At 53.4% G+C, this 26,067-nt stretch overlaps 1 protein-coding gene across 1 annotated transcript; it reads left to right on the forward strand.

Moving 5' to 3' along the window:
• The first annotated feature begins 6,010 nt into the window (after positions 1-6,010).
• SLC24A1 (solute carrier family 24 member 1) lies at positions 6,011-25,321 on the forward strand. Its single transcript, XM_040968456.1, has 9 exons — positions 6,011-7,927; positions 15,932-15,985; positions 17,048-17,156; positions 19,756-19,839; positions 20,618-20,703; positions 21,927-22,460; positions 23,143-23,232; positions 23,861-24,027; positions 24,872-25,321. Exons 1-9 carry the CDS (start codon positions 6,011-6,013, stop codon positions 25,119-25,121), a joined length of 3,291 nt encoding a protein of 1,096 aa, XP_040824390.1. The 3' UTR covers positions 25,122-25,321.
• Positions 25,322-26,067: the final 746 nt, after the last annotated feature.

Consider the following 26,067-nt stretch of genomic DNA (forward strand, 5'->3'; position numbering starts at 1 on the left):
AAAAGTATAACAAGGTGGGCCTTGGGGAAGGAAGCAGTGAGCCCACCTGCCTGTTCCACTTTCCCTTTCCTCTCTCACATCTGTGCTGCCCTGAGTCCTTCTCCTTCCTGCCTGGTCCAGCCTGCAACCGTTCTGTTCCCAAACTGAACTGCCGCACTTCCAGCTCCCTCTGTGCCTCCGTCCTTTCTCCAAAGCAGAAGCCCTGAGAAATCTTAGGTCTCACCTTTTTCTCTTCTGTGGGAAAAAAAAAAATCTTATAATGGAGTTTATTTTTATTCTAGCCATCTATTTATTTATCTATTTGGAAGGCAGAGAGAGAGAGAAAGAGAGACAGAAAGAAAGAGGGAAATCTTCCATGTCTGGTTCACTCCCCAGATGGCCAGAATTGGGCCAGAAGCCAGGGGCTTCTTCCAGGTCTCCCATGTGGGTGGCCGGGACCCATCCGTCAGTCAGCTTTCAATTAAATAGTTGTCTCATAAATAGCATAATTTTTTTTTTGCATTTTGAGTATTTGTGTCAGGATCCAGATAAGATAGATTTCTGAAACCCTTTTAATCTGTAGGTTTTTCCTCCCATGTCTCTGTTGTGCTACTCTAATAGTTGATGAGAAAACCATAGCCCCTTTTCTTCTGGTTGGTCTCAATCCTCTTCCAGTCTTTTCCAGAACATGGGAGAAAACCACAAAGCAAAGCTGTTGCACATTTCCACCTCCAGTGCACTTTGCCTCTGCTCTGTAGGTCAGGGTGAGCCTGGGCCACCGCTGGCTCCCCAGGGTCTGGTGTGGGATGCTGCTTGTGCGTTTGTGGATAGAAGAGAAGGGATTGGGCAAGAAGAGCGGCTGTTGGAAATAAAGCCAAAGGGAAAAGCAGAAGAAATCTGGTGGAAAGAGCTTTCTTTATTTTTTTTTTTCTTTTTTAAAGATTCATTTATTTTTATTGGAAAGGCAGATTTCCAGGGAGAATGGGAGACAAAGATTTTTTGACAGCTGATTCACTCCCCAACTGGCTGCTGTGGCTGGAACTGAGCCGATCTGAAGCCGGGAGCTTCTTCCAGGTCTCCCACGTGTGTGCAGGGTGCCAAGGCTTTGGGCCGTCCTCTACTGCTTTCCCAGGCCACAAGCAGAGAGCTGGATGGGAAGTGGAGCATCTGGCACATGAACCGGCACCCATAAGGGGTCCAGGCACATGCAAGGCAAGGCTTTAGCCACTAGGCTATTGCATTGGGCCCAGAAAGAACTTTCTTGGGGAAAGTTAAGTAGTACTCCTTTAGTAAGGATACTCTCTCTGGAAGAATGGTATGAAGTATACACTTTAAAAGGCCCCTCATGACCTGGACTCCCACCTGTCTTGCCAGGCTCACCATTCATGCTCTTAAAATGCTGAGAACGTCTTTCAAAGCAGGTGGATGGGACCCGCATGGTGGTACAGGAGCTGAAGCGATTGCTGTAACACCAGCATCGTATATAGGAGCTTTGTTACTGCTTCAGCTCTCTGCTGACGTGTGTGGGAAGGCAGTGGAAGATGGTTCAGCTGCTTGGGCTTCTGTCACACATGGGAAATCTGATCGGAAACTCCAGACTTACGGCTTCAACTAGGAAAATCAGGTCATGGATATACCCACCTGTAACTGCCTGTCAAATAAATAATCTTAAGAAAGAAAATCTAGGGCCCGATGTGTTGGCCTAGTAGCTAAATCCGCCCCTTGCATATGCTAGGATCCCATATGGGCATCACTTTGTGTCCTGGATGCTCCACTTCCCATCCAGCTCCCTGCTTGTGGCCTGGGAAAGCAGTCGAGGATGGCCCAAAGGCTTGGGACCCTGCACCCATATGGGAGACCTGGAAGAAGCTCCTGGCTTCTGGCTTCAGATTGGCTCAGCTCCAGCTATTGCAACCACTTCAGGAGTGAACCAGAGAATGGAAGATCCCTCTTTCTCTCTCTCTCTCCTTTTCTCGTAAATCTGCCTTTCCAATAAAAATAAATGAAGTGTATTTTTTTTAAAAATCCAGACAGAACAAAAGGAAATGAAATTAGGTTTCTTACATCTTGAAAGTGATTTAGGCCTTTGGAGAGAAAATCCAAAGCTTCAAAATAACAAAAAATAAACATTTATTTTCCTAGAAGGAGCCATTTGAATCTCCTTGCCTCAGGCATGCCTTAGAAGTACAGCCACACTTGTGTAATCTTTGCAGAATTGTCTCTACATGAGTGTGTGTGTTTGTGTGTGTATGATGGTCTCTAAAAACTTCCTGGAAATCTGTAGTCTGAAGAAGCTAAAATACTTTGCACAGGTACCTGCCTGTGAGACCAAACCCTGTTTCGGTGCCACCTTCAGCCTGAAGTGCTGCCTGCTTCTGGCTGCCTCAGGTACAGTCCCAGACACTGACTTGGACGCCATGAGGCATCCTGAGCTGCTTGGAGACGTATTTGGTTTGTTTGCACCACTGTACCAGTGCAGCCAGCTTTAATCCCGTAGACAACAGCACATTTAAAAATAAAAGGTTTTAGGCTGTGGCACTGTCTTGTTTGACAGATCAAAGTACCTTCCCACAGAGTGTCTGGCTGTAACTCTTAAAGCAAGAAGCTGGTCTTAGAAAGCCTGTTGTTCCTGTTCTGCTTGTTAAAATTGCAATAAAAATGACTTAGAGAGGCAGAAAGAGACTAGTGGAGGTGGGGGGCGGGGCTGAAGATGGGAGCCAGCAGCTCGGGCCAGGTCTCCCACATGATGGCAGGGTGACCACTTGTGTCATCTCCACTGCCTCCCAGGGTCTGTGGTAGCAGGAAGCTGGGCTCAGGAGGCAGAGATGGGAAGCAAACTCAACGCACTTGCAGGTCAGGCGGTCTTCCCTGCATGCATCTGACTTTGTAAGCTAAATACAACATTAGAACCCTCCCTGCACTTTCCTGGTTGGTTGGTTGGTTTGAAGATTTATTTGTGGGGCTAGCACTGTGGTGTGGCACGTTAAGCTGTTGCCTGCAGCACTGGCATCCCCAATGGGTGCTGGTTCAAGTTCCAGCTGCACCACTGCTCATGGGTTGGGAAATGCAGTAGATGTCCCAATCTCGTGCCTCTGTACCACGTTGGAGACCCAGAAGTTCCTGGCTCCCAGCACGGTGGCTCATTTGGCTAATCCTCCACCTGCAAGTACTGGCATTCCATGTGGACATTGGTTATGGCCTGGCTGCTTCATCCAACTCTCTGCCTATGACCTGGGAAAGCAGCAGAGGATGACCCAAAGTATACTGTGATGTGCCTGGGGTTCAAGTCCCAGGCCTGCTGTCCACTCCAGTATCCTGCTAATGTATACCATGCAGGCAGCAGGTGATGGTTCAAGTGACTGAGCCCCTGCCACCTCACCCAGGCTGAGCGTCTACCTGCCTGTGGCAGGCACTGGGGGGAGTGAACCGGCAGAAGGAGATCTCTGTCTCTGTGCCTTTCAAATTCTAAAATCAATGGTAAAATATTTGAAAGTTTACACTTTGATTTTCTCCACAGCCCCTCAGTTTTAATTTTGATTTTCATACGTCTTAACAAGAGGTAGGGTGCCTATCTGTGTCCCCATGGTGGACTTTGGAATTAGCCAGTAGCAAGGGGAACCTTGTGGTAACCCAGGTGTGTTGATCTCTTAAGCCTCAGACACTTTCTCTTGGTTTCCTTAGAGCTGAGTCACTGCAGGTGTTCCTGTTGCTTAAGCATGAAAACCCTGGGCCACCTCTCCTACTGTTAGAATCAAATTGGAGAAGTCCTCTCAATTCTCCAGTGACCCCAGGGCCGCAGGACAGGTTCTTGTGGAAGGCCACCCCTTCCAGCCTAGGCAGAGGCCCTGGGACCCAGAACTTGTGCAATGACCTGATAAGCTTCTTAAAGGAGGCGGGTATTAGCCAGGATTGGATATTCTTCCCCTGACATGCCCTTCACACTCGACCCTGCCTTGAATTAAAATTGCACAGGGGAAGTTGGGGACCACAGGGGAAATTGTGTCCACTGCCGCCTAGCATCAGCCCCACTCTTTGAGACACTGGATTCTGACAAGTCCCCAGCCCTGAGAAGACACCCGGATGTGGAGGTTTGAAGGTAAATGAGTTGATGAGGGGGACGGATTGGCTGGGGTGCCAGCTCAGCTCTGTTGCTCCGGCACACCCCAGGCTGCAAGACCCTCCAGAGTTCCTGCAGGAGAAGCAGTGAGCTCATTGCAAAACGAGTTCATGGTAAGGGACAGAGTAGCTGCACTGAGACACTGCAAAGAGAATGATGGTGATCCTGGACTCAGAAGGAAGCTTGCTTTGTCCTGCTTCTCCTTTTGTTTGCTGCCTTTTTGCCTTGTAAGACCATGGCTTTTGCATATCTGGTCAGCATGGGGTGCTAGGAAGACCGGGGAGTTGGAAGGCCCATCGGCTGTGCTGCTAACTAGCTGTGGATGATAGGGAGTAGCATGTCTCCCTGGGCTTTGGCATCCTCCTGTCTCACACAAGCGGTTGTACTAGACGGACCCTCCGGGTTTAGTTAGCTGATTTTCCGCAGTGGGGTACTTCAGAGCTCCTTTGAATAATAGAATCAAATGAGTATTTTATTTTGGTGCTGATCGTTTTTAAATTCATGGATACAATTTTTTATGATATGTATTTTCCATGAACATTTTAAAGACCTTACATATGTTGCTATCATATGCAAAGCTAAACATTCTCAGACATTATTTTATAACAATGCACGGACATCGATCAGAAAAGCAATAAATGTCTACTTGGGCTGGGCCTCAATGCTTTTTAATGCACTGAGGACTTTTCTTCTTCCTGCATCCTTGAACTAAAGTCACCCAGTGCGTCCCTTGCTTTCTACAGAGCTTCTCTGTGTGCTTGCCTAGTCAGCATTTCTGTGCCATAGTTGTTAGTACTGCATATGGCATTGTGGTAGTTAGACTAAAGTTCAAAATTTTGCAGTGTGCATGTGATACAACTTCCAGATTCAGAGTGTCCAGTGGAGAGCTTCTCCCCTGACTGTGATCTGCAGTTAACCTTCCCCGGATGTCCTTGCAGAAGTCATCTTGGTGTCTTCATGCCCTCTTCTTGACAGGCCCATGGTGTGAGGCACCATGCCTCAGTTTGTCCAAGGTGATCCAGCAGAGCTGGGAATCCAGGCCTTCGGCCTCCTTCCACATTCCTCATACCACACTGCACTGTGCCACACTGTCATACCACCTGCCCATATCACATTATACCACCTCATACCACACCCATCACACCACTACAGCACCATACCATTCCACATCGCTTCACAACCACACTCTACCACATCACACCACTATACCACCATACCACACCACGCCACACTACACTTCACATCATACCACACGGCACCACCACACAATACCACATAGCATCACATTGTACCACAGTGTGCCACACCACACCACACTGCCATCACACCATAGCAAACCAGGAAGTTTCATGACACTGACTGCTAAGTGTTGTCTTCTTTGGGTGTTGTGATAGAGTCATTGTAAGTTGGTCCCCTAACACATGGAGCCTTAAACCCTCTACATGCCCTCCTCCACTGCTGCCTCATCTTTGTCTACAGACTAAAATCCCGATTCCCTGGCCCCTTCCTGCCTTTGGTAAGCTGAGAACTACAGTCTAGATGCTACCTGTAGATGACTGAGCTCCTGGCAATATTGCCTTGGGCCTGGGGAGTACCGGAAGACCCTTTGCAGGGAGTCCAGGAAGGATTGTGTGGCTCGGGGTGTGGGAAGCCACCTATCAGAGGAGCCCTTTCTCCCAGAATCAGGGGGCAGGGCTAGTTTGCTCCAAAGGACAGCATGGAAGATCCCCTGTCCCCTCAAGGGGTCAAATAACTTATTTCTTTTTCTCGCTCTCCCACCCACCTCCCTGGCAGGTTAGTGGATCCGCCTCAGCTGGGTTTCATGGAGGAATCCTCGCTCATCTCCAAGCTGAGTCCCAGAGCAATCTCCACCTTTCCCTGGACAGAATGAGAGGCTGCCAGTGACCTAGCAGCATGGGAAAACTGCTCAGGTTGGGGCCCCAGGAGAGGCGGGGCCTGCGGCCCAAGAGGCTTCAGTGGAGCCGCCTGCTCTTCCTGTTGGGAATGCTGATCGCTGGCTCCACCTACCAGCACTTGAGGCGCCCGCAGGGTCTCCCCTCCCTGGAGGCTGAAGTCTTTCCCCAACAGCCTGTCAAGCTGGCCAGCAGGGACCTCCCCGCAAAAGAGGAGGTTCTGACGGTGAGCAGGGACCCCCAAAAAGCTGACTCTGCATTGGAAGAGAAGGCATTGGCACCCCAAGCCACAGCGGGCAGGGAGGAAGCAACAGCACCCAGCTGGACTATAGAGAGCACCACCAGTGTGCCCCAAAGCACAGCCAAGAGCACTCCAACGACAACAGAGAATCATGACAGCCCACCAGCCACGGGGACTCAAGGAGGAAAGCAAAATATCCCACCAACACTGAGTAGAGGCCTGCACCTGCATTCCCTAAGTGCAGGCCGACCAAAGGCACAAAGTTATACCCTAGTACCCAGGGAAGAAGCAAAGAGCTCCAGCTCCACTTGGGCCAGAGGAGAGCAGGAGAATTATACCCCACGCCTGCCCAGTGGAGGAACAGACACGTTGGCCCCGCCTGTGTTCACGATGACGATGGGAACGAGCCTAGGAACCAGCCCGGCGGTGGCCTTCAGGACCACCGTGGAAGAGGGTGCAGCTAGGGCAACCTACAGAGTCCAGGAGACCAGCCCTGCTGGGAGAACTGTGGAGGAACGCCCTGCTGCTACTCTGCGGGATGTGGCTGAGCACAGCACCCCTCTGCTGGTGCAGGACGCAGAGGCAGACCCCTGGACATCTGTAAGGGGTACGGTAGGAAAGCACACGATAACCACCCCCAGAAGAGGAGACGAGAGCACCTCTACTGGTCCCTGGTGGCCGGTGGGCAGGAAGAGCCCAACTCCCCAGGGAGCCGTCCGGCAGCTGTCCCTAGCCGTCTCCAAAGGGGCAGGGACCCTGAGCAGCGTGTCCAGCAGCAGCAGCCCAGCACACGCTAAGGCCTCCACCACTGCCTGGAGGGTGAGAAGTCCCTCGTTCAGAACCAGCGCACCTGCCCTCACCACAGCCTCTACCACCATGAAGGGGCTACTGAGGGAAGCTTCCACAGCACCTCGCACTTCCATGACCCCCAAACTCAGGGGAAACCCCACCACGCAGGTCCGGCACTGCGTGGTGGTGGAGCCGGCCCTGGCTGTGCCTGCTGATCCCTCCCCAAGCCCCACGACACCCCTGCTTCCAGCAGCCCTCAGCCCCAGCCCTTCCACACAGCCCCCTGGCTGGCCAGATCTCCACTCCAAGGGCGAATACCCGCAGGACCTGTTCAGTGTGGAGGAGCGGCGGCAGGGCTGGGTGGTCCTGCATATCTTCGGCATGACGTATGTGTTTGTGGCCTTGGCCATCGTGTGTGATGAGTACTTCGTTCCGGCTCTGGGTGTCATCACAGATAAGCTGCAGATCTCCGAGGATGTGGCAGGGGCCACCTTCATGGCTGCGGGAGGCTCAGCCCCCGAACTCTTCACCTCCCTTATTGGTGTCTTCATTTCCCACAGCAACGTGGGCATCGGTACCATCGTGGGCTCCGCCGTGTTCAACATCCTCTTTGTCATCGGCACCTGTGCCCTCTTCTCCCGGGAGATCCTCAACCTCACTTGGTGGCCCTTGTTCCGTGACGTCTCCTTCTACATCCTTGACCTGACCATGCTCATCCTCTTCTTCCTGGACAGCCTCATCGCCTGGTGGGAGAGCCTGCTGCTACTGTTGGCCTATGCCCTCTACGTGTTCGCCATGAAGTGGAACAAGCAGATTGAGCTCTGGGTGAAGGAGCAGCTCAGCAAGAGGCCAGCGGCCAAGGTCATGGCCCTGGGAAACCTTAGCAAGGTATGAGACCAGCTTCTGTTTGTTCATTGGTGAGGGAAGCCAGGGGCTGAGGAAGAGGAGGTGCTGGGGTGCTCCAGTTCCCTTGCAGTCAATGTTTCCAGCATGCTTTGTCCTTTGCTGAACACCAGGCTGGGGTCTTTGCATATCCGCCTGGGGCTCAGCTCCTTTGCACCCCCTAAGATGGTGGCCATGGGTGATCCCCCACTGGCGGGGGAGGAAGCTGAGGCCAGAGAAGTGAAGCTAGCTGCTTAGGATCACGTTGCAGATGGGGAGAGAATGAGCCTGGGGCGTGTGCCGAGGCCTGTGGAGGTGATGCTGCAGTTGGACTTTGGAGAACATCCAGGCAGCTGCGAGGCAGGGGGAAGGAGCTTCTCTTCCAGGTGCATGGCGTTCAGGGCTTGCCCAGCACCCTCGTCTTCATGGAGGCCTGCTTGCCCACATTGCAGATTTGGAGGGGGAAGCTGGTGGCTAGGATGTGGCCCGAGGAGGGAGAGGCTTGGGGAAGACAGATGTTCCACTCACCTTGCGGCGAGCCCTAGGGCAAGGCCTGGCTCCGTGTTGACTGGAAGGTGGGCACCTGCTCTCTCCAGGCCCAGAAGATTCTTTCCAGTGTGCAAAGAGGGGGAAGGACTTAGCTACTTAATCCAGAGCAGTTCTGATGAGTGCACAGGATGGAGACCAAACTCAGCACTGTCTGAGAGTACAACAGGCCAGCAAGATTAAATGTATTTGTTTTAGAAACGTTTTCTGTTGTGTTTGAGAGATAGACACACACACACACACACACACACACACATCAGGGTGGGAGAGGGAAAGAGAGTGCACACTGGCTTGCTGGATCGTTCCCCAGTTGCCAGCCAGAGCTGGGGAACAGGCCAAAGCTGGGAGTCCAGGCCTTCCATGCAGAACAGGGACCCAAGAGCTGAGCCATCCCCTGCTGCCTCCCAGGGTGCACATGAATGGGAACCTGGAGTCAACAGTGAAACTGGGAGTCCAGGTGTTGCGATCTGGGATGTGGGAATCCCAGCTGGCGGGTTTGCTTTGAGGCCAAATACCTGCCCTGCTATGTTCTCACCAGGGTACAGGACTAAGGGCCAGGAAACTCGAGTCCTAGTCCTCTTTGCCTTTAGTCCTGTAGTTACCGGGGTGACCTTGGCAGGCCCCTTCCTCTCTCTGGGGAGACGGCAGGGTGCAGAGGTGCTAGCACTAACACTCTGATAATGGCCGGCATCTGACAGCTAAGTTCTAGCAGGTGGCTCTTTGTCTCGTGTGGTCAGACAAGCTCCTCTGGCCTCGTTTACAGATGTCCCAGAAAGGGCATGTCCTGCCCAGGCCCTCACAGGCGGGAGAACGGCACTGGACCAGGAGCGCAGTCCCCCAAGCCCCCATCCAGCTCCTTTGCCACCGTGCTGCTGCTCCGCAGAGCCCAAGGCAGAGCAAGGGGTGCTCAGCACTACGCACCTGGTGTTTCCTCCTTCCTCCTTGAGGCTCTCAGGGCAGGCCTTCCTCAACGACTGGTTCTACTATGCTCCTCAGGGCTTGAAAAAAGAATCATGGAAGATGGAATCAGAATATGCTTATATTTGGTTCAAAATTTAAAAAAAATCTATGCATATGTATGTATATATTTAATGCACGCTCTTCCATGGCCTTTCTGCAGACCCCTTGTATGCATGAACAATGGCTTTCAGAATGCTTCCACTTTGCCTTCACAGCCTTCGTAGTATTCTGCCTTTATTTTCATTTTAATGAAACTTTTAAGAAGATTTATTTATTTTTATGGGAAAGTAAGATATGCAGAGGAGGAGAGACAGAGAGGATGATCTTCCATCTGCTGAATCACTCCCCCAAGTGACAGCAATGGCCAGAGCTGAGCCTATCCAAAGCCAGGAGCTTCCTCCAGGACTCCCAGGTGAGTGCAGGGTCCCAAGGCTTTGGGCCGTTCTCAACTGCTTTCCTGGGCCTCAGGCAGGGAGCTGGAAAGGAAGCAGGGCTGCCAGGATAGAACCGGCGCCCATATGGGATCCCGGGCATGCAAGGCGAGGACCTTAACCACTGCGCCACCGCGCCGGGCCCTTTTTTTTTATCTTTTTAAGTTGAAGATTTATTTATTTACTTGAAAGAGAGAGAGAAGGAGAAAAGGGAGAGAGAGATTTTCATCTGCTGGTTCACTTCCTAAATGCCTACAATAACTGGACCAGCTAAAACTAGAAGCCAGGAACTCCATCCAGATCTCCCACGTGGGAGCGAGGACCCAAGTCCCAGAGCTGCTGTCCACTCGGGAATGGGATGGGCAGCAGCGGAGTCAGAACTCCCACTGTCCCTCCAGTGTGGGATGCCCGTGTCCCACGCAGTGGCTTACCCTGCTACAACACGATGCACATTCCGGATTTAAAGTCCCCCGCGCCCTGCTGGGGTTACTGACCACCTTTCCAGCTGTGCTTGCCTGGGCAACACACATGATGTGTTAGGGGGAAATGAATGACCCCACGTGCCACTGACAGACTGAGGGCAAGCTGCTCTGTTATGAATTCATGAAGCAATTCTTTTTTTTTTTTTTGAGAAAAATTCTAGATTTTCTTTTCTTTTTTCCATATTGTTCCTTCATGTTTAAAGGGGGGTATTAAGGGAGAAGTCCCACCCAATTTCTCACCCTCCCCAGGTCCCGGATGTAGGGTATGCTCTGAGGTTCTTGCTCAGGTGGTTTGATATTTCAACAGTTATGAATCGCTGCCAATCTTGCCACTCCAAGCACTATGAGGTCTTTGAAGAATCCACTGGTTGACATAGTCCATCATAGAGTCTCTGTTTGCCCCGTATTTCGCTGCTAAGGTATAGCTGAGATGGTTGGTTGACCTGTTCTGTCTTCTCTCTTTTCATGGTTAGCATTCTGAGTCTAGCATTTTCATGAAGCGATTCTATGGAAATCTTCCATCTAGTAAACCACACTGGTTTTCGTTTTTTGGCTTCATCTAAGTCTGTAATACTCTGTCCAGTATTTTCCAACTCGGACAATGAGCAGACCTTGCCCAAACACCTGTTCCCACTTGCTGGTTCAGGCCTCTTCCTACCTACCAACGAGTCCTTTCTTGGAGCATCACTGTGGGAAGGCAGGTAGTGAGGGAGATGGGGATGACTTAGTTCCAAGACAGTGATGGGAGCCAACAGACAGGGCTGTGGAGGGAACATCACGATCTTGGCTGCCATTCAGGGCCGTGGAGTGGCGGATACCACGGCCAGCTCCTTCCTAGAGAGAAACAGAAGCAGGAAATACACCATTCCCACCCCCCGCCCCCCTTGGCCTACTCCTTCCCTGTTACCAGCTTGGCATGCCCCCTGAAGGGGGCTGCCAGGACGGCAGGCTCAGAATTGCTGCTAAGTGGGGAAGCCTTTTTTATGCTCCCTGAAGGGAAGCCCACCATTTGGAACCCTGTCCAGGCAGGGATGTGGATTTAGCCAGAGCAGGGGCAAGAAGCAGGGATCCATGCTTCTGGAGTGCCTGTGGCAGACACGTGAGGGCTCAGTGAGTTCTTGCGAGGTCCTATACAGGGCAGAGCATCCCCCACATTTTGCAGAGGAGGAAATGGAAACTCAGAGAAGATGATGAGTTCAGCCCAGTGGGACAGCTAGCTAGTGGTGTCGACCCTGACTGGGAATCAATCTGTCTGGGTTTTAACCCAGGCTCCACTGCTTAGGAGCAGGGCAAGTCACCATCCGGTGTCACAGAGGTGGGGTTAGACAGAGACCAGACTGACTGCAGGGAGCTCTGTGCGAACCTCGTGCCACTCACCCGCAATACAAAAGGGGAGGAATGAAGGCAAGGGCTGACACACATTTCCTGTGAGGGATGGACAGCAAATCCTTCAGACTGCTCAGGCCATAAGGTCCCTGTCACCAGCACTCAGCTCTGTCGTTGAGTGTGACAGCAGTCAGATAAACAAGTGCAACGGGCTGCTGGTGTTTTGTGAGGACAGCATACTTGGAAGTGCCTCTGGCTTGCCGACACCATCAACAGGAAGGCGTTCTTTCTCCTCCTGAAGGGTTGCCCGCTGTCACCCGATGGGTTTTGCAGTGGGAGCATGCTGTGGACAAGTGTCTAGATAGAATCAGGATAAAAGGATTGGGATGGGAGGGCAGTGGGGTAGGGGGAGGGATGTTTCTGATCATTCACTGAAGAATATTTCCAGAAAAAAAACAAGTGGCTTAGTATCAAACACAGCCAGAAACTATCAGAGAGTCTTTCTTTCAATACTGGCTTAAAACAATTTCAAAACTAAAAGTACTTCAGGCAGGATTGTCAAGTTGACACACTTGCTTGAGGGTGCTCTTTAGGATCCCAATAAGAAACTGGCAAATGTAAATGTAGTTACCAGTGCAGTCAGGGTCAGTGTTGCTTGGCAGTTACTACTTGGTCTCCCCGACTCCCAATGCATTCATTCTGGTCAAAAATGAGGCAGCTCCAGCCGGCTTCGGTCGGTCATTTTTGGACAAAGCCAGCAGGTTGTATGGCTAAGAAGCCTTATTGATATTAGAAATCCTTCTTAATTTTTTTTTTCCAGCTTATGTTTGATTTATTTGAGGGAGGGAGGGAGGGAGAGAGAGAGAGAGAGAGACTCCCAACCACCGATTCACTCCCTAAATGTCACAGCCAGGGCCAGGTTGACCTGGGGGCCTGGAATTCAGTCCGGGCGTTGCATGTGGGTGACAGGGCCTTAGCTACCTGAGCCATCACCCGTGTGAGCAAGACACTGGAGTCAGGAGTGCAGCTGGGCTTGAACCCAGGCAGGTTCTCTGAGGATAGCATGTGGGCATCATCAACAGCCAGGTCAGTGCCAGTCCCTGGGTGGGGGGCACGGGAGGGCTTCTCTGTTCTTGGAGTGCTGAGAACAGCCAGGAAGAACCCGACTCCTGCATGAGCTGCCTCGCTGGCAGACAGGGATGCCAGGAGAGAATGAACCTTACCTAGGCTTGGGGGGCATAGCTCAGAGTGTGAAACTCTGGGGGGAAATTCTACCATTTTCCTATGCATACGGTGGGGGCTGTGTTCTTTCTCTAATATTGTATATTTTTAAAAGATTTATTTTTTATGGGAAAGTCAGATTTACAGAGAGGAGGAGAGACAGAGAAAAAGATCTTCCATTTGATGGTTCACTCCCCAAGTGACTGCAATGGCCGGGACTGAGTCTATCTAAAGCCAGGAGCCAGGAATTTCTTCCAGGTCTCCCACAGGTGCAGGGTCCCAAGGCTTTGGGCTTTCCTTGACTGCTTTCCCAGGCCACAAGTAGGGAACTGGAAAGGAAGCAAAGCAGCCAGGGCATGAACCGGCACCCATATGGGATCCTGGAGCATGCAAGGCGAGGACTTTAACCACTAGGCTACCATGCCGGGTCCCCTTTTTTCTTTTATTCAGTCAACTGGCAAGACCCCAGCAGCCGAACCAGGTACCTCCTTAGTAGCTGATCCTGCCTGTTCTTGCAGTGTTGCCATTTATCCAGGGGCTTCTTTCAGCAAAATGCAGGCAGTGGAGCTGGAGTTGGCGGAGGCAGAGAAGGGCTGTGGGCAGGAAGCAGCCACGCTCCTCCTGCCTTGGGTGAGCCCACTCATCCCTATCTCCAGGGAATCCATTCTGCTCCCCTAAGAACTGATCCTGGACTGGGCCAGAGGGGCCCCTCCTTTTGTTTCTTGAACAGTGGTCATCTTCCCTACAATTGTCAGGGAAAGAAATGAATGTAGACTTCTCAATGTTAAGATCTCTTTTCCTCCTAGAATTTTCTTAAGCTTTCCCCATCCGCCTGTGAGCAGGCGTCAGCAGATGACAAAGTGAATGCATGAGGAACAAACCTTTACAGCAGAGCCCAAGCATCTGACCAGGCCTAGGCACCCCCGTTTGTTGCTTCTGTGTTGTGTGTGAGCTTGTAAGTGATTCTTTGGCGTGCATTCACACAACACAATAATATTTTCTCCTAGTGCATAGGATGGGATTAACTAGGAAGTTAAATGTTTATGGCATTTCAAGAAGAACAGCATGATTTCCATGTGTTCTGCCGCTTGAGTCTATTGGAAATATAAAACCAACAGGAAGTTGTTCGGTGTGGGGGTGGGCACGAGGGTGACGGGTAAATAAAGCGAATAAAGGAGATGCGTAGTTCAGGCTGTGATTGTGCTGAGTGAAGGGGCAGGAGCTGGAGGAGGGGCCTCCTTTAGTGAACAGGGGTGTGGGGGTGGGCTTCTTTCAGGAAATTTTTCATTTATAATTTTCACTTCATTTGAAAGGCAGAGAAAGAAAAACACACATACACAGACCAACAGAGAGCTGCCGTCTGCTGGGTCACTAGTCAAATGCCTGTGATAGCCAGGGCTGGGCCAAACCCAAGCCAGAAGCCTGGAACTCCATCGAGGATTCCCGAAGGTGGCAGGGACCCACGTCCTTAAGCTGTCACCTGCCCCGCCCCAGGGTGTGCATCACCAGGATGGAAGCAGAGGCAGCACTTGGCCCCAAGGAGGTGTATGGGGGTGTCCCAAGCCGATCCCTAACTGCTGTGCCACTTGCCTGTGCTCCAGGGGAGGCTTCTCGGAGAAGTCTAGGGGAAAGATCTCCAGAATGAGAAGGGGAGTCTTCTTCAAGATTCTTTTTGCACTTTTGGGCCATAAGCACCGACTTCTCTATCTGGTCTAGTCACTGACCTAGCTGGTCGGTGTCTGCGTGCGTGGACGCTGGACGAAGGGGTGATTCCCTGGCACAGCAGAGGGGGATGACGCCATGTTTGTCAGAGTTGCAGGAGATTGAAGAGCTCGGAATTATTCCCTTCTGGAACTTTCCGTGTATCATTTTCAGACTGGTTGATGAAAGGTAACTGAAGCCGCAGCGTGGAACCATGGACGGTGTAGGGGAGACCGCTGGTATGCGCGCAAACACTTGTACATCTTTGAGGCAACCTTTTTTTAAAAGTATGTATTTATTTGAGACACCAAGAAACACACACAGAAATACAGAGACCTTGGAAAAGTGTGTCTGTTTGAGTAGACCCAAAGGGCAGAGGTAGCTTCTAGAGTGTGTTCCAAAGTGTCTCTGCCCCTCTGTGGACAGAGCCAGCCATCCCTTGGGGTTCTGCTCCCCTCCTGTGACCCTGCTGCAGGAAGCCATCTGGCTGGAGCTGCTCACTGAGCTCGCCTTCCCTGAACACCTGCTGTGTCTGTTTTGTCTGGGAGGGGCCCCAGGCTGCCTCACTTCCCAGGGCTTCCCCACAATACTAGTCCTTGTTGATTGCAGTGTCACACAGGGTGTCCACTGCTGTCACACCTGCTTTCCTGGAGAAACACATTGTAGCAAGCTGGAATGAAGGTGAGGATGGTGGCAGAAGGGCGCCTTTAGGAAAACTGCAGGAGTGCACCCTGAGTGTTCTGAAAGCAAGCAGAGTGCTGAGGAGAACATTCTAGCCTGGAAGGGGCATGAACCCGCCACAGGGGTTGGAATGGATTGTGTGTATTTGGAGGACAGTTCGTGGTCTCATTGACTCAGTGTTCTGGAACGTTCGCATGCCATGAACAAGATGCCTGCTGGAGCTATCAGCTTATACCTACCTGCATATACACACACACAAGCAAGCTGGAGAAAGCTCTGTGCGGGGAAGGCAGAGGCGACGGCATGGAACTGCACCGGGCCTCTGATAGGATGGCGACCTCCGAGTGGGGAGCTGAGGCCCCAGGAGCACAGGGAAGGGCAGTGCAAGCAGTGAAGCAGGACTGTGCAGGGGAGAGCAGAGGGTGCCCCCGAGTGAGGCACAGGTAGGCAGAGATACTGCTGGGCCAGCCCGCCAAGGACCTGTAACGAAGCTTGCAGGAGGGAACCGGGTTTGAAGCAGGTGGCACCAGATGCAAGGGCCTGCTAACACGCCTGCTGAGAAGAGGTTCTCTCTGGGGTGTTGTGTCCCCACCCGAGGAGTCCCCTGGAGAGAGAAGGAGGGCGTCTCCTTAACGTGTTATGACTCGTTTCTCTGTTTGCAGACGGTTGACGGGGCCGCTGCAGAGGAGGAGCCACAGGACGGCCGGAAGCTGAAGGTGGGAGCCGGATGGGGGCGCTGCAGGCCCTCCGGCCCTCGCCAGGAACCTAGGGAGGGATGCTTGGGTGGGAAGGGTGCTGGCTGTGCCCATGCCAGGGAGGCCCCCTGAGAGCGCTGTCAGTGTGAGCCAGGGGAGGGGACTTCTTGGCCAGAGGAGACTGTTATCACCTGCAGATGCTAATTCAGGAGGAAGCCAGGAATTCCACGTCTTGCTGAATAACCTGGGACCTCAGCCCACGCGTCTGTGAAATGACTAGACTAGTCAAGCCCAGCTCCAACACCGCATGATTGATCCCATTAGATTACGTGGTTTTGGAGTCCCAGCACCAAGGGAACCGCAGGCAGTGCCTGGAACCGGGTAGGGGTCTGAGGTTGCTAGAGAACCTGGCCGGTTTAAAAATAATGCATCACCTCGGCCACTAGATGGCGGAAGAGTTCGCTCCAGAGCGCTGAGGAGCAGGCGGGCGGGAGGACTGGAGGATGGAGCAGGTGTTGAAGGGGGTTGGCTTTTGGATGTCCCCTTGGAAGTCAGTAGAGGTTTCTACGTGTGTCAACGTGGGTTAGTGTATGTCCCTTCTGTGTCCGTACTGTGCAGACACGTGTGAGCTGGTGACATGGGTGCACGGGAAATCAGAGGACCTTGGTGCTGGCCTGACACCTCCGTTTCCTTCCCAAGGGAGCTTGGATAGGGCCTCCCGGCTTCCTGGGAGTTACCATTGCCTTCTCTATAAATGGGACCGCAGCCTCGCTCCTCCCTGGGTCTGTGTGGTGGTGCTGGCTGTGAGGTGCACCTGTAGGGTGTGTGCACCCTGGTTGACATGCTGGCCTTGCTGCGTGCTGTCTGCCTGCTCCCTGTAGCGATCCAAGGGACTGTGGAGTACACAGGACCAGGTGGTCTGGAGGAGATGAGGGAAGAGGGGCAAGGGAGGTCAGGATCAGGCCTCCATGCAGTCCCCCTGACTCTGTGGGGGAAGAGGCCAGGTGAGGGAGGCCCAGCTGCAGCCCCAGCCTGGGCTCGGGCCGGGCCCACTAAGGCCTTGAGTCTCCTCCCCTTGCGCAGCTCCCATCCTTGTTGACCAGAGGAAGCAGCTCAGCCTCTCTGCACAACAGTACGATCCGCAGCACCATCTTCCAGCTCATGATCCACAGCCTGGAGCCCATGGGGGACGGTGGTAAGTGAGACCTCCCAGTCCTCCTGCTCAGTCCCAGCCCCCTGCACTCCTCTCCTGGCCATGGTGGCGGGGGTGGTGGCGGTGGTGGGGGGAGAGGGTTGCAGAGCGGGGAGAGAGAGTTTGCAGAATAGAGCTGGTAGTAAAAGTCAGATAGCTGCAAGATGGGGTAGTGACAGACAGGGCAGTCACTGGGAGAGGGTTCCATGGAACATGGAGGCCGAGGGAGCAGGTGGGCTCCTCCCTGGTGTTTGTCAGCCTTGGCCCGAGGGTCCCGTTCCCTGCAGCCTGTGGGCTGGGGACTTTTCAGTCAGTCTGTCAGCCCCAGCACCCCATGGAGACTCCAGCCAGGCAGCTCGGCCTAGGTTGATTGGCCTGGGCTGCTTCCCTAGGGTCTTACAGTTCAGGCTTGGAGTGGTCCTTCCCTTATCTCCGCATTTCACTCCGGAACCCCAGGATGGCCAAGGACACACCCTGGCAACTGCCAGGACACCTCTGGGAGGTGGGGGAGGAGAAGACCAAATCCCAAGTACAGCAGAGGCTGAGGGCCACTTTGACTGGCTGCACCACCTTACCTTTGCCCTCCCTTGCCTGGGGCCACCCCGGAGACCTCTACAGCAGCTCACAGGCTCCCTCCCGCTGTCCTTGGGTCTCTGCCTTTTGGGAGGTGGAGGGGAGAGGGGCTCAGATATAAACCCCAGAGCCCCAGCAGGAGACCCTTCAAGGAAAGGCTGGGCAGGAGGGCTTGCCTGGCTGAGCTCACAGGCTTGAGGCTACAGTTAGGACCTCAGAGTCATCTTCTCCCGAGTTGCAGCTGTTGAAAAGCAGCCCTTGTGTATGGTGCCATGGGAAGTGGAATGGCTTCAAAGACAAGTCTCTTCTGGAAATCCCTCTACTCCAGCACAAACAGCCCCTCTGCGGCGGCTATAGCACCAAGTCCGAAACCCGGGGCAGCTGCTGGGCCTGGAGCCTGGGGCACTCTTAGCCACTTGCAGAGCAACCACGGCCCAGCGGCCCTGGGCTGCTTCTCTGAGCAGCAGCCGCCAGCTGGCCTACTTGTGCTAACAGGATTATGTGATGTCCAGGCTGGCTGAGGGCAGAGGAGATTGATGCTAAGGAGATGATCCGGCTGCATGAGGGCAAAGGCCACGCGAGGAAACCCAGTGGGGAAGCCCAGGGCCTGTGCTGGGGGCAGGACCGGGGTGGCCCTCATGGCCAGGGGATGCAGTACTGCCCAGAGAGCACCCTGACTTCCCATTGCGTGATTCGGTCAGGGAGGAGCTGGTGTCCAGTGTATACAGAAGGTTGCCTGGTGACCTTGGGCTTCCCTTAGAGCTGATTGCATGTGGGGCGTTCCCCTGCCCTACAAGGGGGCTCCTCCTCCTCTTCAGCCCCCACCCTCCCAGTACGCTTGAGAGAGTGTCAGAGAATGGTTGCAGGGAGCAGGGAGTCCCCAGCTGGGGTGTGGCAAGGGAAGCTTGGCTTTTCTCACCAGCCCCTGTGGCCCACTGCCAGTAGATCTCTTCAACACCAGGACTAGAACGCAGTGGTGGGGGGAGGCCATGGGGCGCCTGGGGGATTTAGGGTGTGCCCTGCCAGGGGTGACTTTGCCAGTGAACTGAGTCCCCGAGTTGCCACCCAGGGAGAACTGCATCCTCTGGCTGGGGTGGTCTCCAAGGCTCTGCCAGCATCAGCGCTCTGGACTGCGGGCCTTGCTGGCCGGGGCAGCTGCTCTCATCCTGGTGTCGCATAGCCCTCACCATGGCTGTTGTCGTCACTCTGGCTCCAGCTGACGGCGACGTTTTGGTGCCAGGCAGCATTTTTAGCATAATCATCTATCAGTGAACTTGCTCTGTCGACAACTCTGGAGGAATTTACTGAAGAAGCAAGGACCAATGCGGCCTCTCGGAGCCTGCTGTGTCCTCTGGGGGCTTCCGGTGAAGCACCGGGCATAGGGGTTGGAGGGAAAACCCCCCAGTGCTCCCAATTCCTAGGGGTTCAAAACCATGGGCCGCAGCCCTTGCGGGAGAATACTGTTCCCTTTTCCACAAACAAGGTCACCCACAGGTCCCCCAGAACAAAGCTCCGGGTGGATTCGCAGCAAGTAAGTGACAGAGGACTTTGCAGATGAGCTAGTTCAATGATGGCAGAAATAGGCCTCCTTGTCACCATTTCTGCTTCCCCTGCCCGCTGTGGACACCACTGATCAAGCCCAGTTCTTATAGCATCCTGCCGAGTTTGGATCAGAATTCTTTCCTGTTCAGCACTGAAGTAGCATTCACTTGCTGCTCCCAAAGGAAACAAATCCCATCTGTTGCTCCTGCATCCAACCATGACGATTTGCTGGGGGAGTTACTTGCTCAAGGTCATGGGCAGTTAATGATGGTGCAGGGAATCCAAGACACAGATTCGGGAACTGGGCGCCATGGATCAATAGTCCTGGGAGAATGGGAATGCAGCGCGGGCAGCTCCCAGGTCAGCCCGCCCTCACCGCTCTGCTCAGTCGCTCTGGCTGCCCAGCTGAATGGCCTATGCAAAAGGGCAAGGTGGGGACGGTTAGGGGGTCCTAGCTAAGATGGGTCTCCTTTTTCATTCGCAGCCCGCCCCTCCAAGGAAAAGGAGGAGAGCTTGAATCAGGAAGTCCGAGCCCAGCCCCAGGCCAAAGCTGAAAACAAAGCCGAAGGTGAGAGGATGTGTTTGCAGCTGTTGCCTCCTACCTCCAGGAGGCAGGCTGTCCAGGCCAGAGCCCGAGGGACCCCTCTGGGCCTCTCGGAATCATGACTGGGTGCTGCCCAGGTCACCGTCCAGGTTACCTGCTCGGCACTTTGCTCAGATGGTGTAGGTAGGGCAGGCCAGGGTTGCTGTCTGACTGCTGCTTTTTTTTTCCCTAAATCTCATCCCACCTGAGACCCTGCTGGACTCAGCTTCCTCTCCCCTGCCTGAGGCCTGGGTGGCTGGTGATTGCCCTGATGACAGGCTCTGTCTGGGCTGGAGGTGGGACAATGGTCACCAGGCTGGGAGAGTGGGGCTGCTGCTGCACCGTGAGCAGCACGTAAAGACACCAGGCCTGTCTGGACCACACGATTCTAGAGACAAGGAAACAGAGGTGATGAGGGGTCAGGTGACCCCTGCTGAGCTCTCCACACCTTCCAAGTCTCCTGCCTCTCAATCCTGGCTGAGAAAGCAGCAGGAGCCTCTCCGCAGGCCTCCCCTGGAGTGCCCAGAGCCCTGCCTTCGCTCTGCTCCCAGTAGCCATAGCCGCAGTGGCCAGTGAACACAGGGAGTAAAGATGGCCACTGCCCAGCCGCCCTTTCACTTGTGGTGCCAGCAGCAGCTAGGCTGGTAAGCACCCAGACCACCACTCTGTTTAACTGCCAACATGAGACCCTCCCACCCCCAGGGGTTCACCCACCCAGAACCCCAACTGCTCTTCTGACTTCACATGCATTTATCCTTTAAAGAGGAGGAGCTGGCCGAGCCTCCAGCAGTCACGGTCACACCAGCCCCTCCGGATGTCCCAGGGGAGGAGGAGGAGCCGGGCGGTCAGGTAGGTACCCAGCCTCACCACAGGTGGAGGGACAGGAGGCTCGGGGAACGGCGCACTGGCCCCCAGTCCTGCCTCCCCTGAGGTCTGAACACTCACCCAGTCTCACCCCTCTGGCGAGGTTGTCCTCACCTGTGTGACTGGTGAGCTGTCTCGTGCTCTGACAACACAGGGGCATTGTGGGTGGGTCTGGCAGCAGGCAGACAGAAACATAGCAGAGTTGTTGCTGGGTTGCAGGAGCCCATGGCTCCTTTCTGGGCACATCGCTGCCTGCTGCACTTGTGTTTCTAATAAGCTCCCCAGGCAACCAGGTCCAGGCCTCGAGGCGGAATTTAGGCCTGGCATGGACTCTTAGTGTTCAAAGGCTGAGAGCTGGCCTGTCTGTGTTTGAATCCCCACTCGATCACTTACGCACTTTGTGGTCCTTGCACAAATTATTCAGCTTCTCTTTATCCTGCTTACTCCGTCTGTAAGTTGGGCATAATTCTATCTAAACCACTTATTGATCCATGAAATACAGAAAGCATGAGCTATTATTAGGAAACCGTTTACCATGGTGCCTGGCACATAAAAACCCACAATCACCATCATTAGTCTATGTAGATAAAGTAACACGGCCACTTGGTAGCCTTAGCAATGTGCTACTCCAATGGATTATGGTGTCCTATTCGGCAATATTAACAGAAGTAAAGCATTAAGACACTGGAGGCGATGGTCCTGTTCCACCTGGTGCAATGGCCTCTCTGCGGTTTTGGATGCTTCTTCACAGAACAGAAGCTAATGAGAAGGAAGTTACAACACTGGGTGACACACTGGGAGAAGGCGATGGCTCCTGGGATGGGGCGGTGATGTGAAGGGCAGGCAGTTTTAACCCCCAGGGAAGAGAGCGTCCGGTGGCAGGCTTGCTCTGTGCTGTGTCAGCCCAAACACAGGGGGTGTGGCTTTGGCAGAAGGGTGAACTTCCCCATAAGAGGAACTGCCAGAGATGATGGGGCGGAGGGGCTGCTCTGGGTTGCCAGCTGTCCACCAAGTAAAAGCCGGACAGCCACTGGGTACAAGTGTCATGACAGGAGTGTTGCTAAACTGTTTCCCTAGTTCTCTCATATTTGAAAATTCAGATCCATCCTGAGCCCAGCCACAGGAAGCTGGGAGAAGCTGGGAGAAGCTGGGAAGGAAAGCAAGCAGTGTAGTTCCCACCAATTCACCCATTGGCTTTTGGATTGCAGGAAGACGTGGCGCAAGCTGAGAACACAGGTGACAAGGGAGCAGCTCCTGGCCAAGGTGCCATCAGGGAGGAAAACAGGGATGCCGCTCAGTCAGAGGGGGAAGCTGGGACTGAGGCAGAAGGAGCTGAATGTGGAGGTGGAGGTGAGGCGGAAGGAAGAGGAGATGAACATGGAGGTGAAGAGGAACTTCCAGCTGAAAGCAAAGGGGCCAATGAGAGTACTGGTGGTGGGGGGGGAGTCCCGGCAGAAGATGGGGTTGAAGGGAAAACAGAAGGTCAGGATGCCAGTGCCGAAAACCAGGGTGAAGCCAACAACGATGAGAAGGGTGCGGATGGGGAAGGAGAAAACGATGGAGATGACAGTGAAGAGGAGGAGGAGGACGAAGATGAGGAGGAGGAGGACGATGATGATGAGGGAAACGAGGAGCCCCTGTCCCTGGACTGGCCTGAGACCAGGCAGAAGCAGGCCCTCTACCTCTTCCTCCTGCCCATTGTGTTCCCACTCTGGCTGACGGTGCCGGATGTCCGGAGGCAGGTGAGTGTCCAGTGTCTCCTGGGAGGCTGTGGGGTCTCCGGGAACCCAGGGCTTGTACTCCGGAGGGAGGTAAGGGGAAACCCAGCTTGGCAGGGCCCCTCCATAGAGAGATCTGAAGGGGCCCTGAGCCTAGGGGGTACAGCACCTCACATGGGAGACCTTAGACCTCACGTGCATTTATCTTATTCCTTCCATGCACACAGTGTGAACTGTCCTTCTCCCCCTGTCCCCCGTCTCCCATCGCAGTTTGTTTAACTTGGGAGTGATGCCACAGCACTCCTCCACACTTCACAGGGATGCCTGGGGGGCAGGGAGTAGGGTGGGGTGGGATAAACTGCTCTGTGTAACCCAACAGTCCTGTTTATAGGGAACTGTCTAACTAATGCACTCTACTCAAGGGTAGCCATGTGTCTGGGGGCAGGAGCAAGTTGCAAGTACCAGAGCCAACACCTAGGCTGGCCTGGCTCCTTGTGCTCTAGAATTTGGCGATGGCTGAGCTGCTCACTGGCTGCACCCTGGCTGCCCTCCCATCTGCCCCACTCCTGTCCCATCCATCTCGAGGTCCTCGCCTTAGCTCAAGCCTCCAGACTTCTCCATCACTTGAGCAGGACATATCCCTGTCTCTAGGGCTCCCTCAGAAGAGCCGGAGGCCTTTAGCTTCAGCCACTCCTCTTTCCCACAGGAAGCCAGGAAGTTTTTCGTCATCACCTTCCTAGGATCCATCATATGGATTGCCATGTTCTCCTATCTCATGGTGTGGTGGGCTCACCAGGTGAGTCACGGCAAGGGCCAAGTCCTTGGGACATGGTTTACCTCAAGGACAAGGGACTCTCAAGGGCCGGGTGAACCTGAGCAGTTCCGAAGTAGCAGGGAAAGGAGTAGCAGAAGTACTCCTGCCCCAGTAGATCCAGGGGCCTCTCCACCCTGGAGTCCTTACCCCGTGTAGCCCGACCCAGAAAGCTGCCCTGTGTCCTCGTGCCCTGCTTGCTCTGCCATGTCCCTACACCCTGTGAGAACTTACCTACGCCGGCTTATGTCCACCTGCCCACCCGCTGAGCACCATGCTCGAACCCAGGGCCACAGCTCTTGGTGGCAGCCTATCCCTACATGGCCCCGTGAAGCGCCTAGTAACTGCTGAGACTTCTAGCTACAGCTAGTCCCTGGCACACAGCAGCAGGTCTTTTGAAGAAGGTGGAGGTGTCATAGCTGGAATGAACAGGAGGCAGACAGGGTGTCATTCAGGCATTCAGACATTCCTCTCTGCGGCTACCGCAGCGCTCACAGAGGCCCCGGGGAAGGTGCTCGCTTTGCGTGGAGTTGTCGCGCGTGGCTGTGGCTGTGAGGAGTCTCGGGATTTATACCTACTGTTGCCATGGGGTCTCACTGCTGCTGTTTACCAGGTTGGCGAAACAATAGGGATTTCAGAAGAGATTATGGGGTTGACCATCCTAGCAGCAGGCACGTCAATTCCTGACCTCATCACCAGCGTGATTGTCGCCCGGAAAGGCCTGGGAGACATGGCCGTGTCAAGCTCTGTGGGCAGTAACATATTTGACATCACTGTGGGGTGAGTAGCAATACTACCTCCCAGGTAGGGATGACTGGAAAAGCACACTCCGTGGCTCTGCTGGCTGGTCTGCTGCTGCATCGCTTGTTATATGTGGAATAGAAGGGTTCTCATATTGTTGGCCAAGGCAACCAAGTATCTCTGTCACAGCCCTGTGGGATAACAGAAGTAAGATGCTCTCTGAAATCTTACTGGGACTTACAGATGAGTTGAAAAGTCAAGTTCATCACATCGTTATCACCAAATCCAACTGCAGAGCTTCAGGGTGACAGCAGCTGGGTTGCTGGAACCAGAACCACTTGTGGGTACTCCTGCTGCTTTGTGCATGGGCTCTGCACACAGCCCAGTGGTGCATACTCCTCCGCAGCCTTCCCACAGCGCCACAGGGGCACACCTGGCTATTTTCACTTGCCCTGGATTTGTTTCTCCGAATTTGAATCTTTGTAGGGGGCGCAGAAAGGCAGGGCAGGATCCTGAACACTGGAGATTTAAAGAAATGTTATCCTGGGGCAGGCTTTATAAAAATGCAGACATCAGAGAGTCAGACTTCACTGATCCAAACTGGCCCTCATCATACAGAAATCATTTTTTTTTTTAAAGCTTCATCCCAGAATGATTCACTTTAATCTAGGATCTTTAGTTAGCAGATGTGTCTTTGAGCAGGTAACCCAATGTCCCTGAGCCTTGGTTTCCTCATCCCTGATTGGGGACAATGGCTGTTCTACTTCAGTCTCCCCCACCCCCTTGGCCTTGCTGGTGCAAAAGTAAGTGCTTTTGCAAAGAATAAGTTACCAGTTATGTCTCTCGGGTGAAGACCATTCACGGTGTTTCTTCACTCTTGCAGCTTGCCTGTTCCGTGGCTGCTTTTCTCTCTCATCAATGGGCTGCTGCCTGTGCCGGTGAGCAGCAACGGCCTGTTCTGCGCCATTGTTTTGCTTTTCCTCATGCTGCTGTTTGTGATCTCGTCCATTGCATCCTGCAAGTGGAGGATGAATAAGATCCTGGGCTTCACCATGTTCCTCCTCTACTTTGTGTTCCTCATCATCAGTGTGATGTTAGAAGACCGGATCATATCCTGTCCTGTGTCCATCTGAGACAGGCACCTTTGCTCCCAGTGCACACCCGTCTGAAGACAGTGCCGGAAGTTGTTGTACCTCCTGTCCCATTACTGAAAGGACGAAAATGCTCCAGGGCAGGGAGTGGAGTGGACTGACCCTCTGTTGTGGACGGGATCCAGGACTTGGTATTCTCTTGCAGGGCTGAGTTCCATCCCTCCTGGTTCCTGCTCCCAGCGCACAGCAGGATTTGATAGCTTCTCTCTGGGTTCAGATGTGAAGTTCTCTCAGGTGTCTGAGTGCCACAGGTTCAGTTATTGGACTTAGAGGGGTGAAGGCTAAGGACCACAACCACCAACCATGGCTGTACATCCCAGCCCAGGGAAATGGCCAGCGGGTATTTTCTAGCTGAAAAGGACTCTGTGAGCTCTTGGTGCATTTCTGAGAAATGAACCTGTACAATTTGCCCTTGAATTGGAATGAGTGGAGATTAGGGAAGGAGAACTAAGCGATGGGTTTCTGCAGAATCTGTGCTCACTAGAGAACTGAGGATTGTGTCATCTCCGTCAGTGTCACCCTGAAGGAGCAGATGTTCTAACACAGCGCTCCTGCTTCTGTCCCTCCAGCATGTTCTTGTCAGGGCAAGACAGCTGCCACCGTGCAGTGGGAAAGCCAGTCACTTTCAAGAGTCTAGAGCTAGAGGAGCCAAAACTGGTTTATAAAGTGGGAGAGCTAGTGGGGCAATGCTATTTTTTTTTCCAGTGTCAACAAGGATAGGATTATAAAGCCAGAAGACTGCTTGTGTGATTTCTTTTCTTCTTCTTTTTTCAAGATTTTATTTTTATTGAAATGTCAGATTTACAGAGAAGATACAGAAAGATCTTCTACCCACTAATTCACTCTCCAAGTGGCCACAATGGCCAGCGCTGAGCCAATCCAAAGCCAGGAGCCAGGAGATTCTTCCAGGTCTTCCACACGGGTGCAG

The sequence above is a fragment of the Ochotona curzoniae genome, unplaced genomic scaffold, assembly GCF_017591425.1.
Source record: "Ochotona curzoniae isolate NIBS_2020 unplaced genomic scaffold, NIBS_Ocur_1.0 scaffold_4701, whole genome shotgun sequence".
NCBI classification, from domain to species: domain Eukaryota; kingdom Metazoa; phylum Chordata; class Mammalia; order Lagomorpha; family Ochotonidae; genus Ochotona; species Ochotona curzoniae.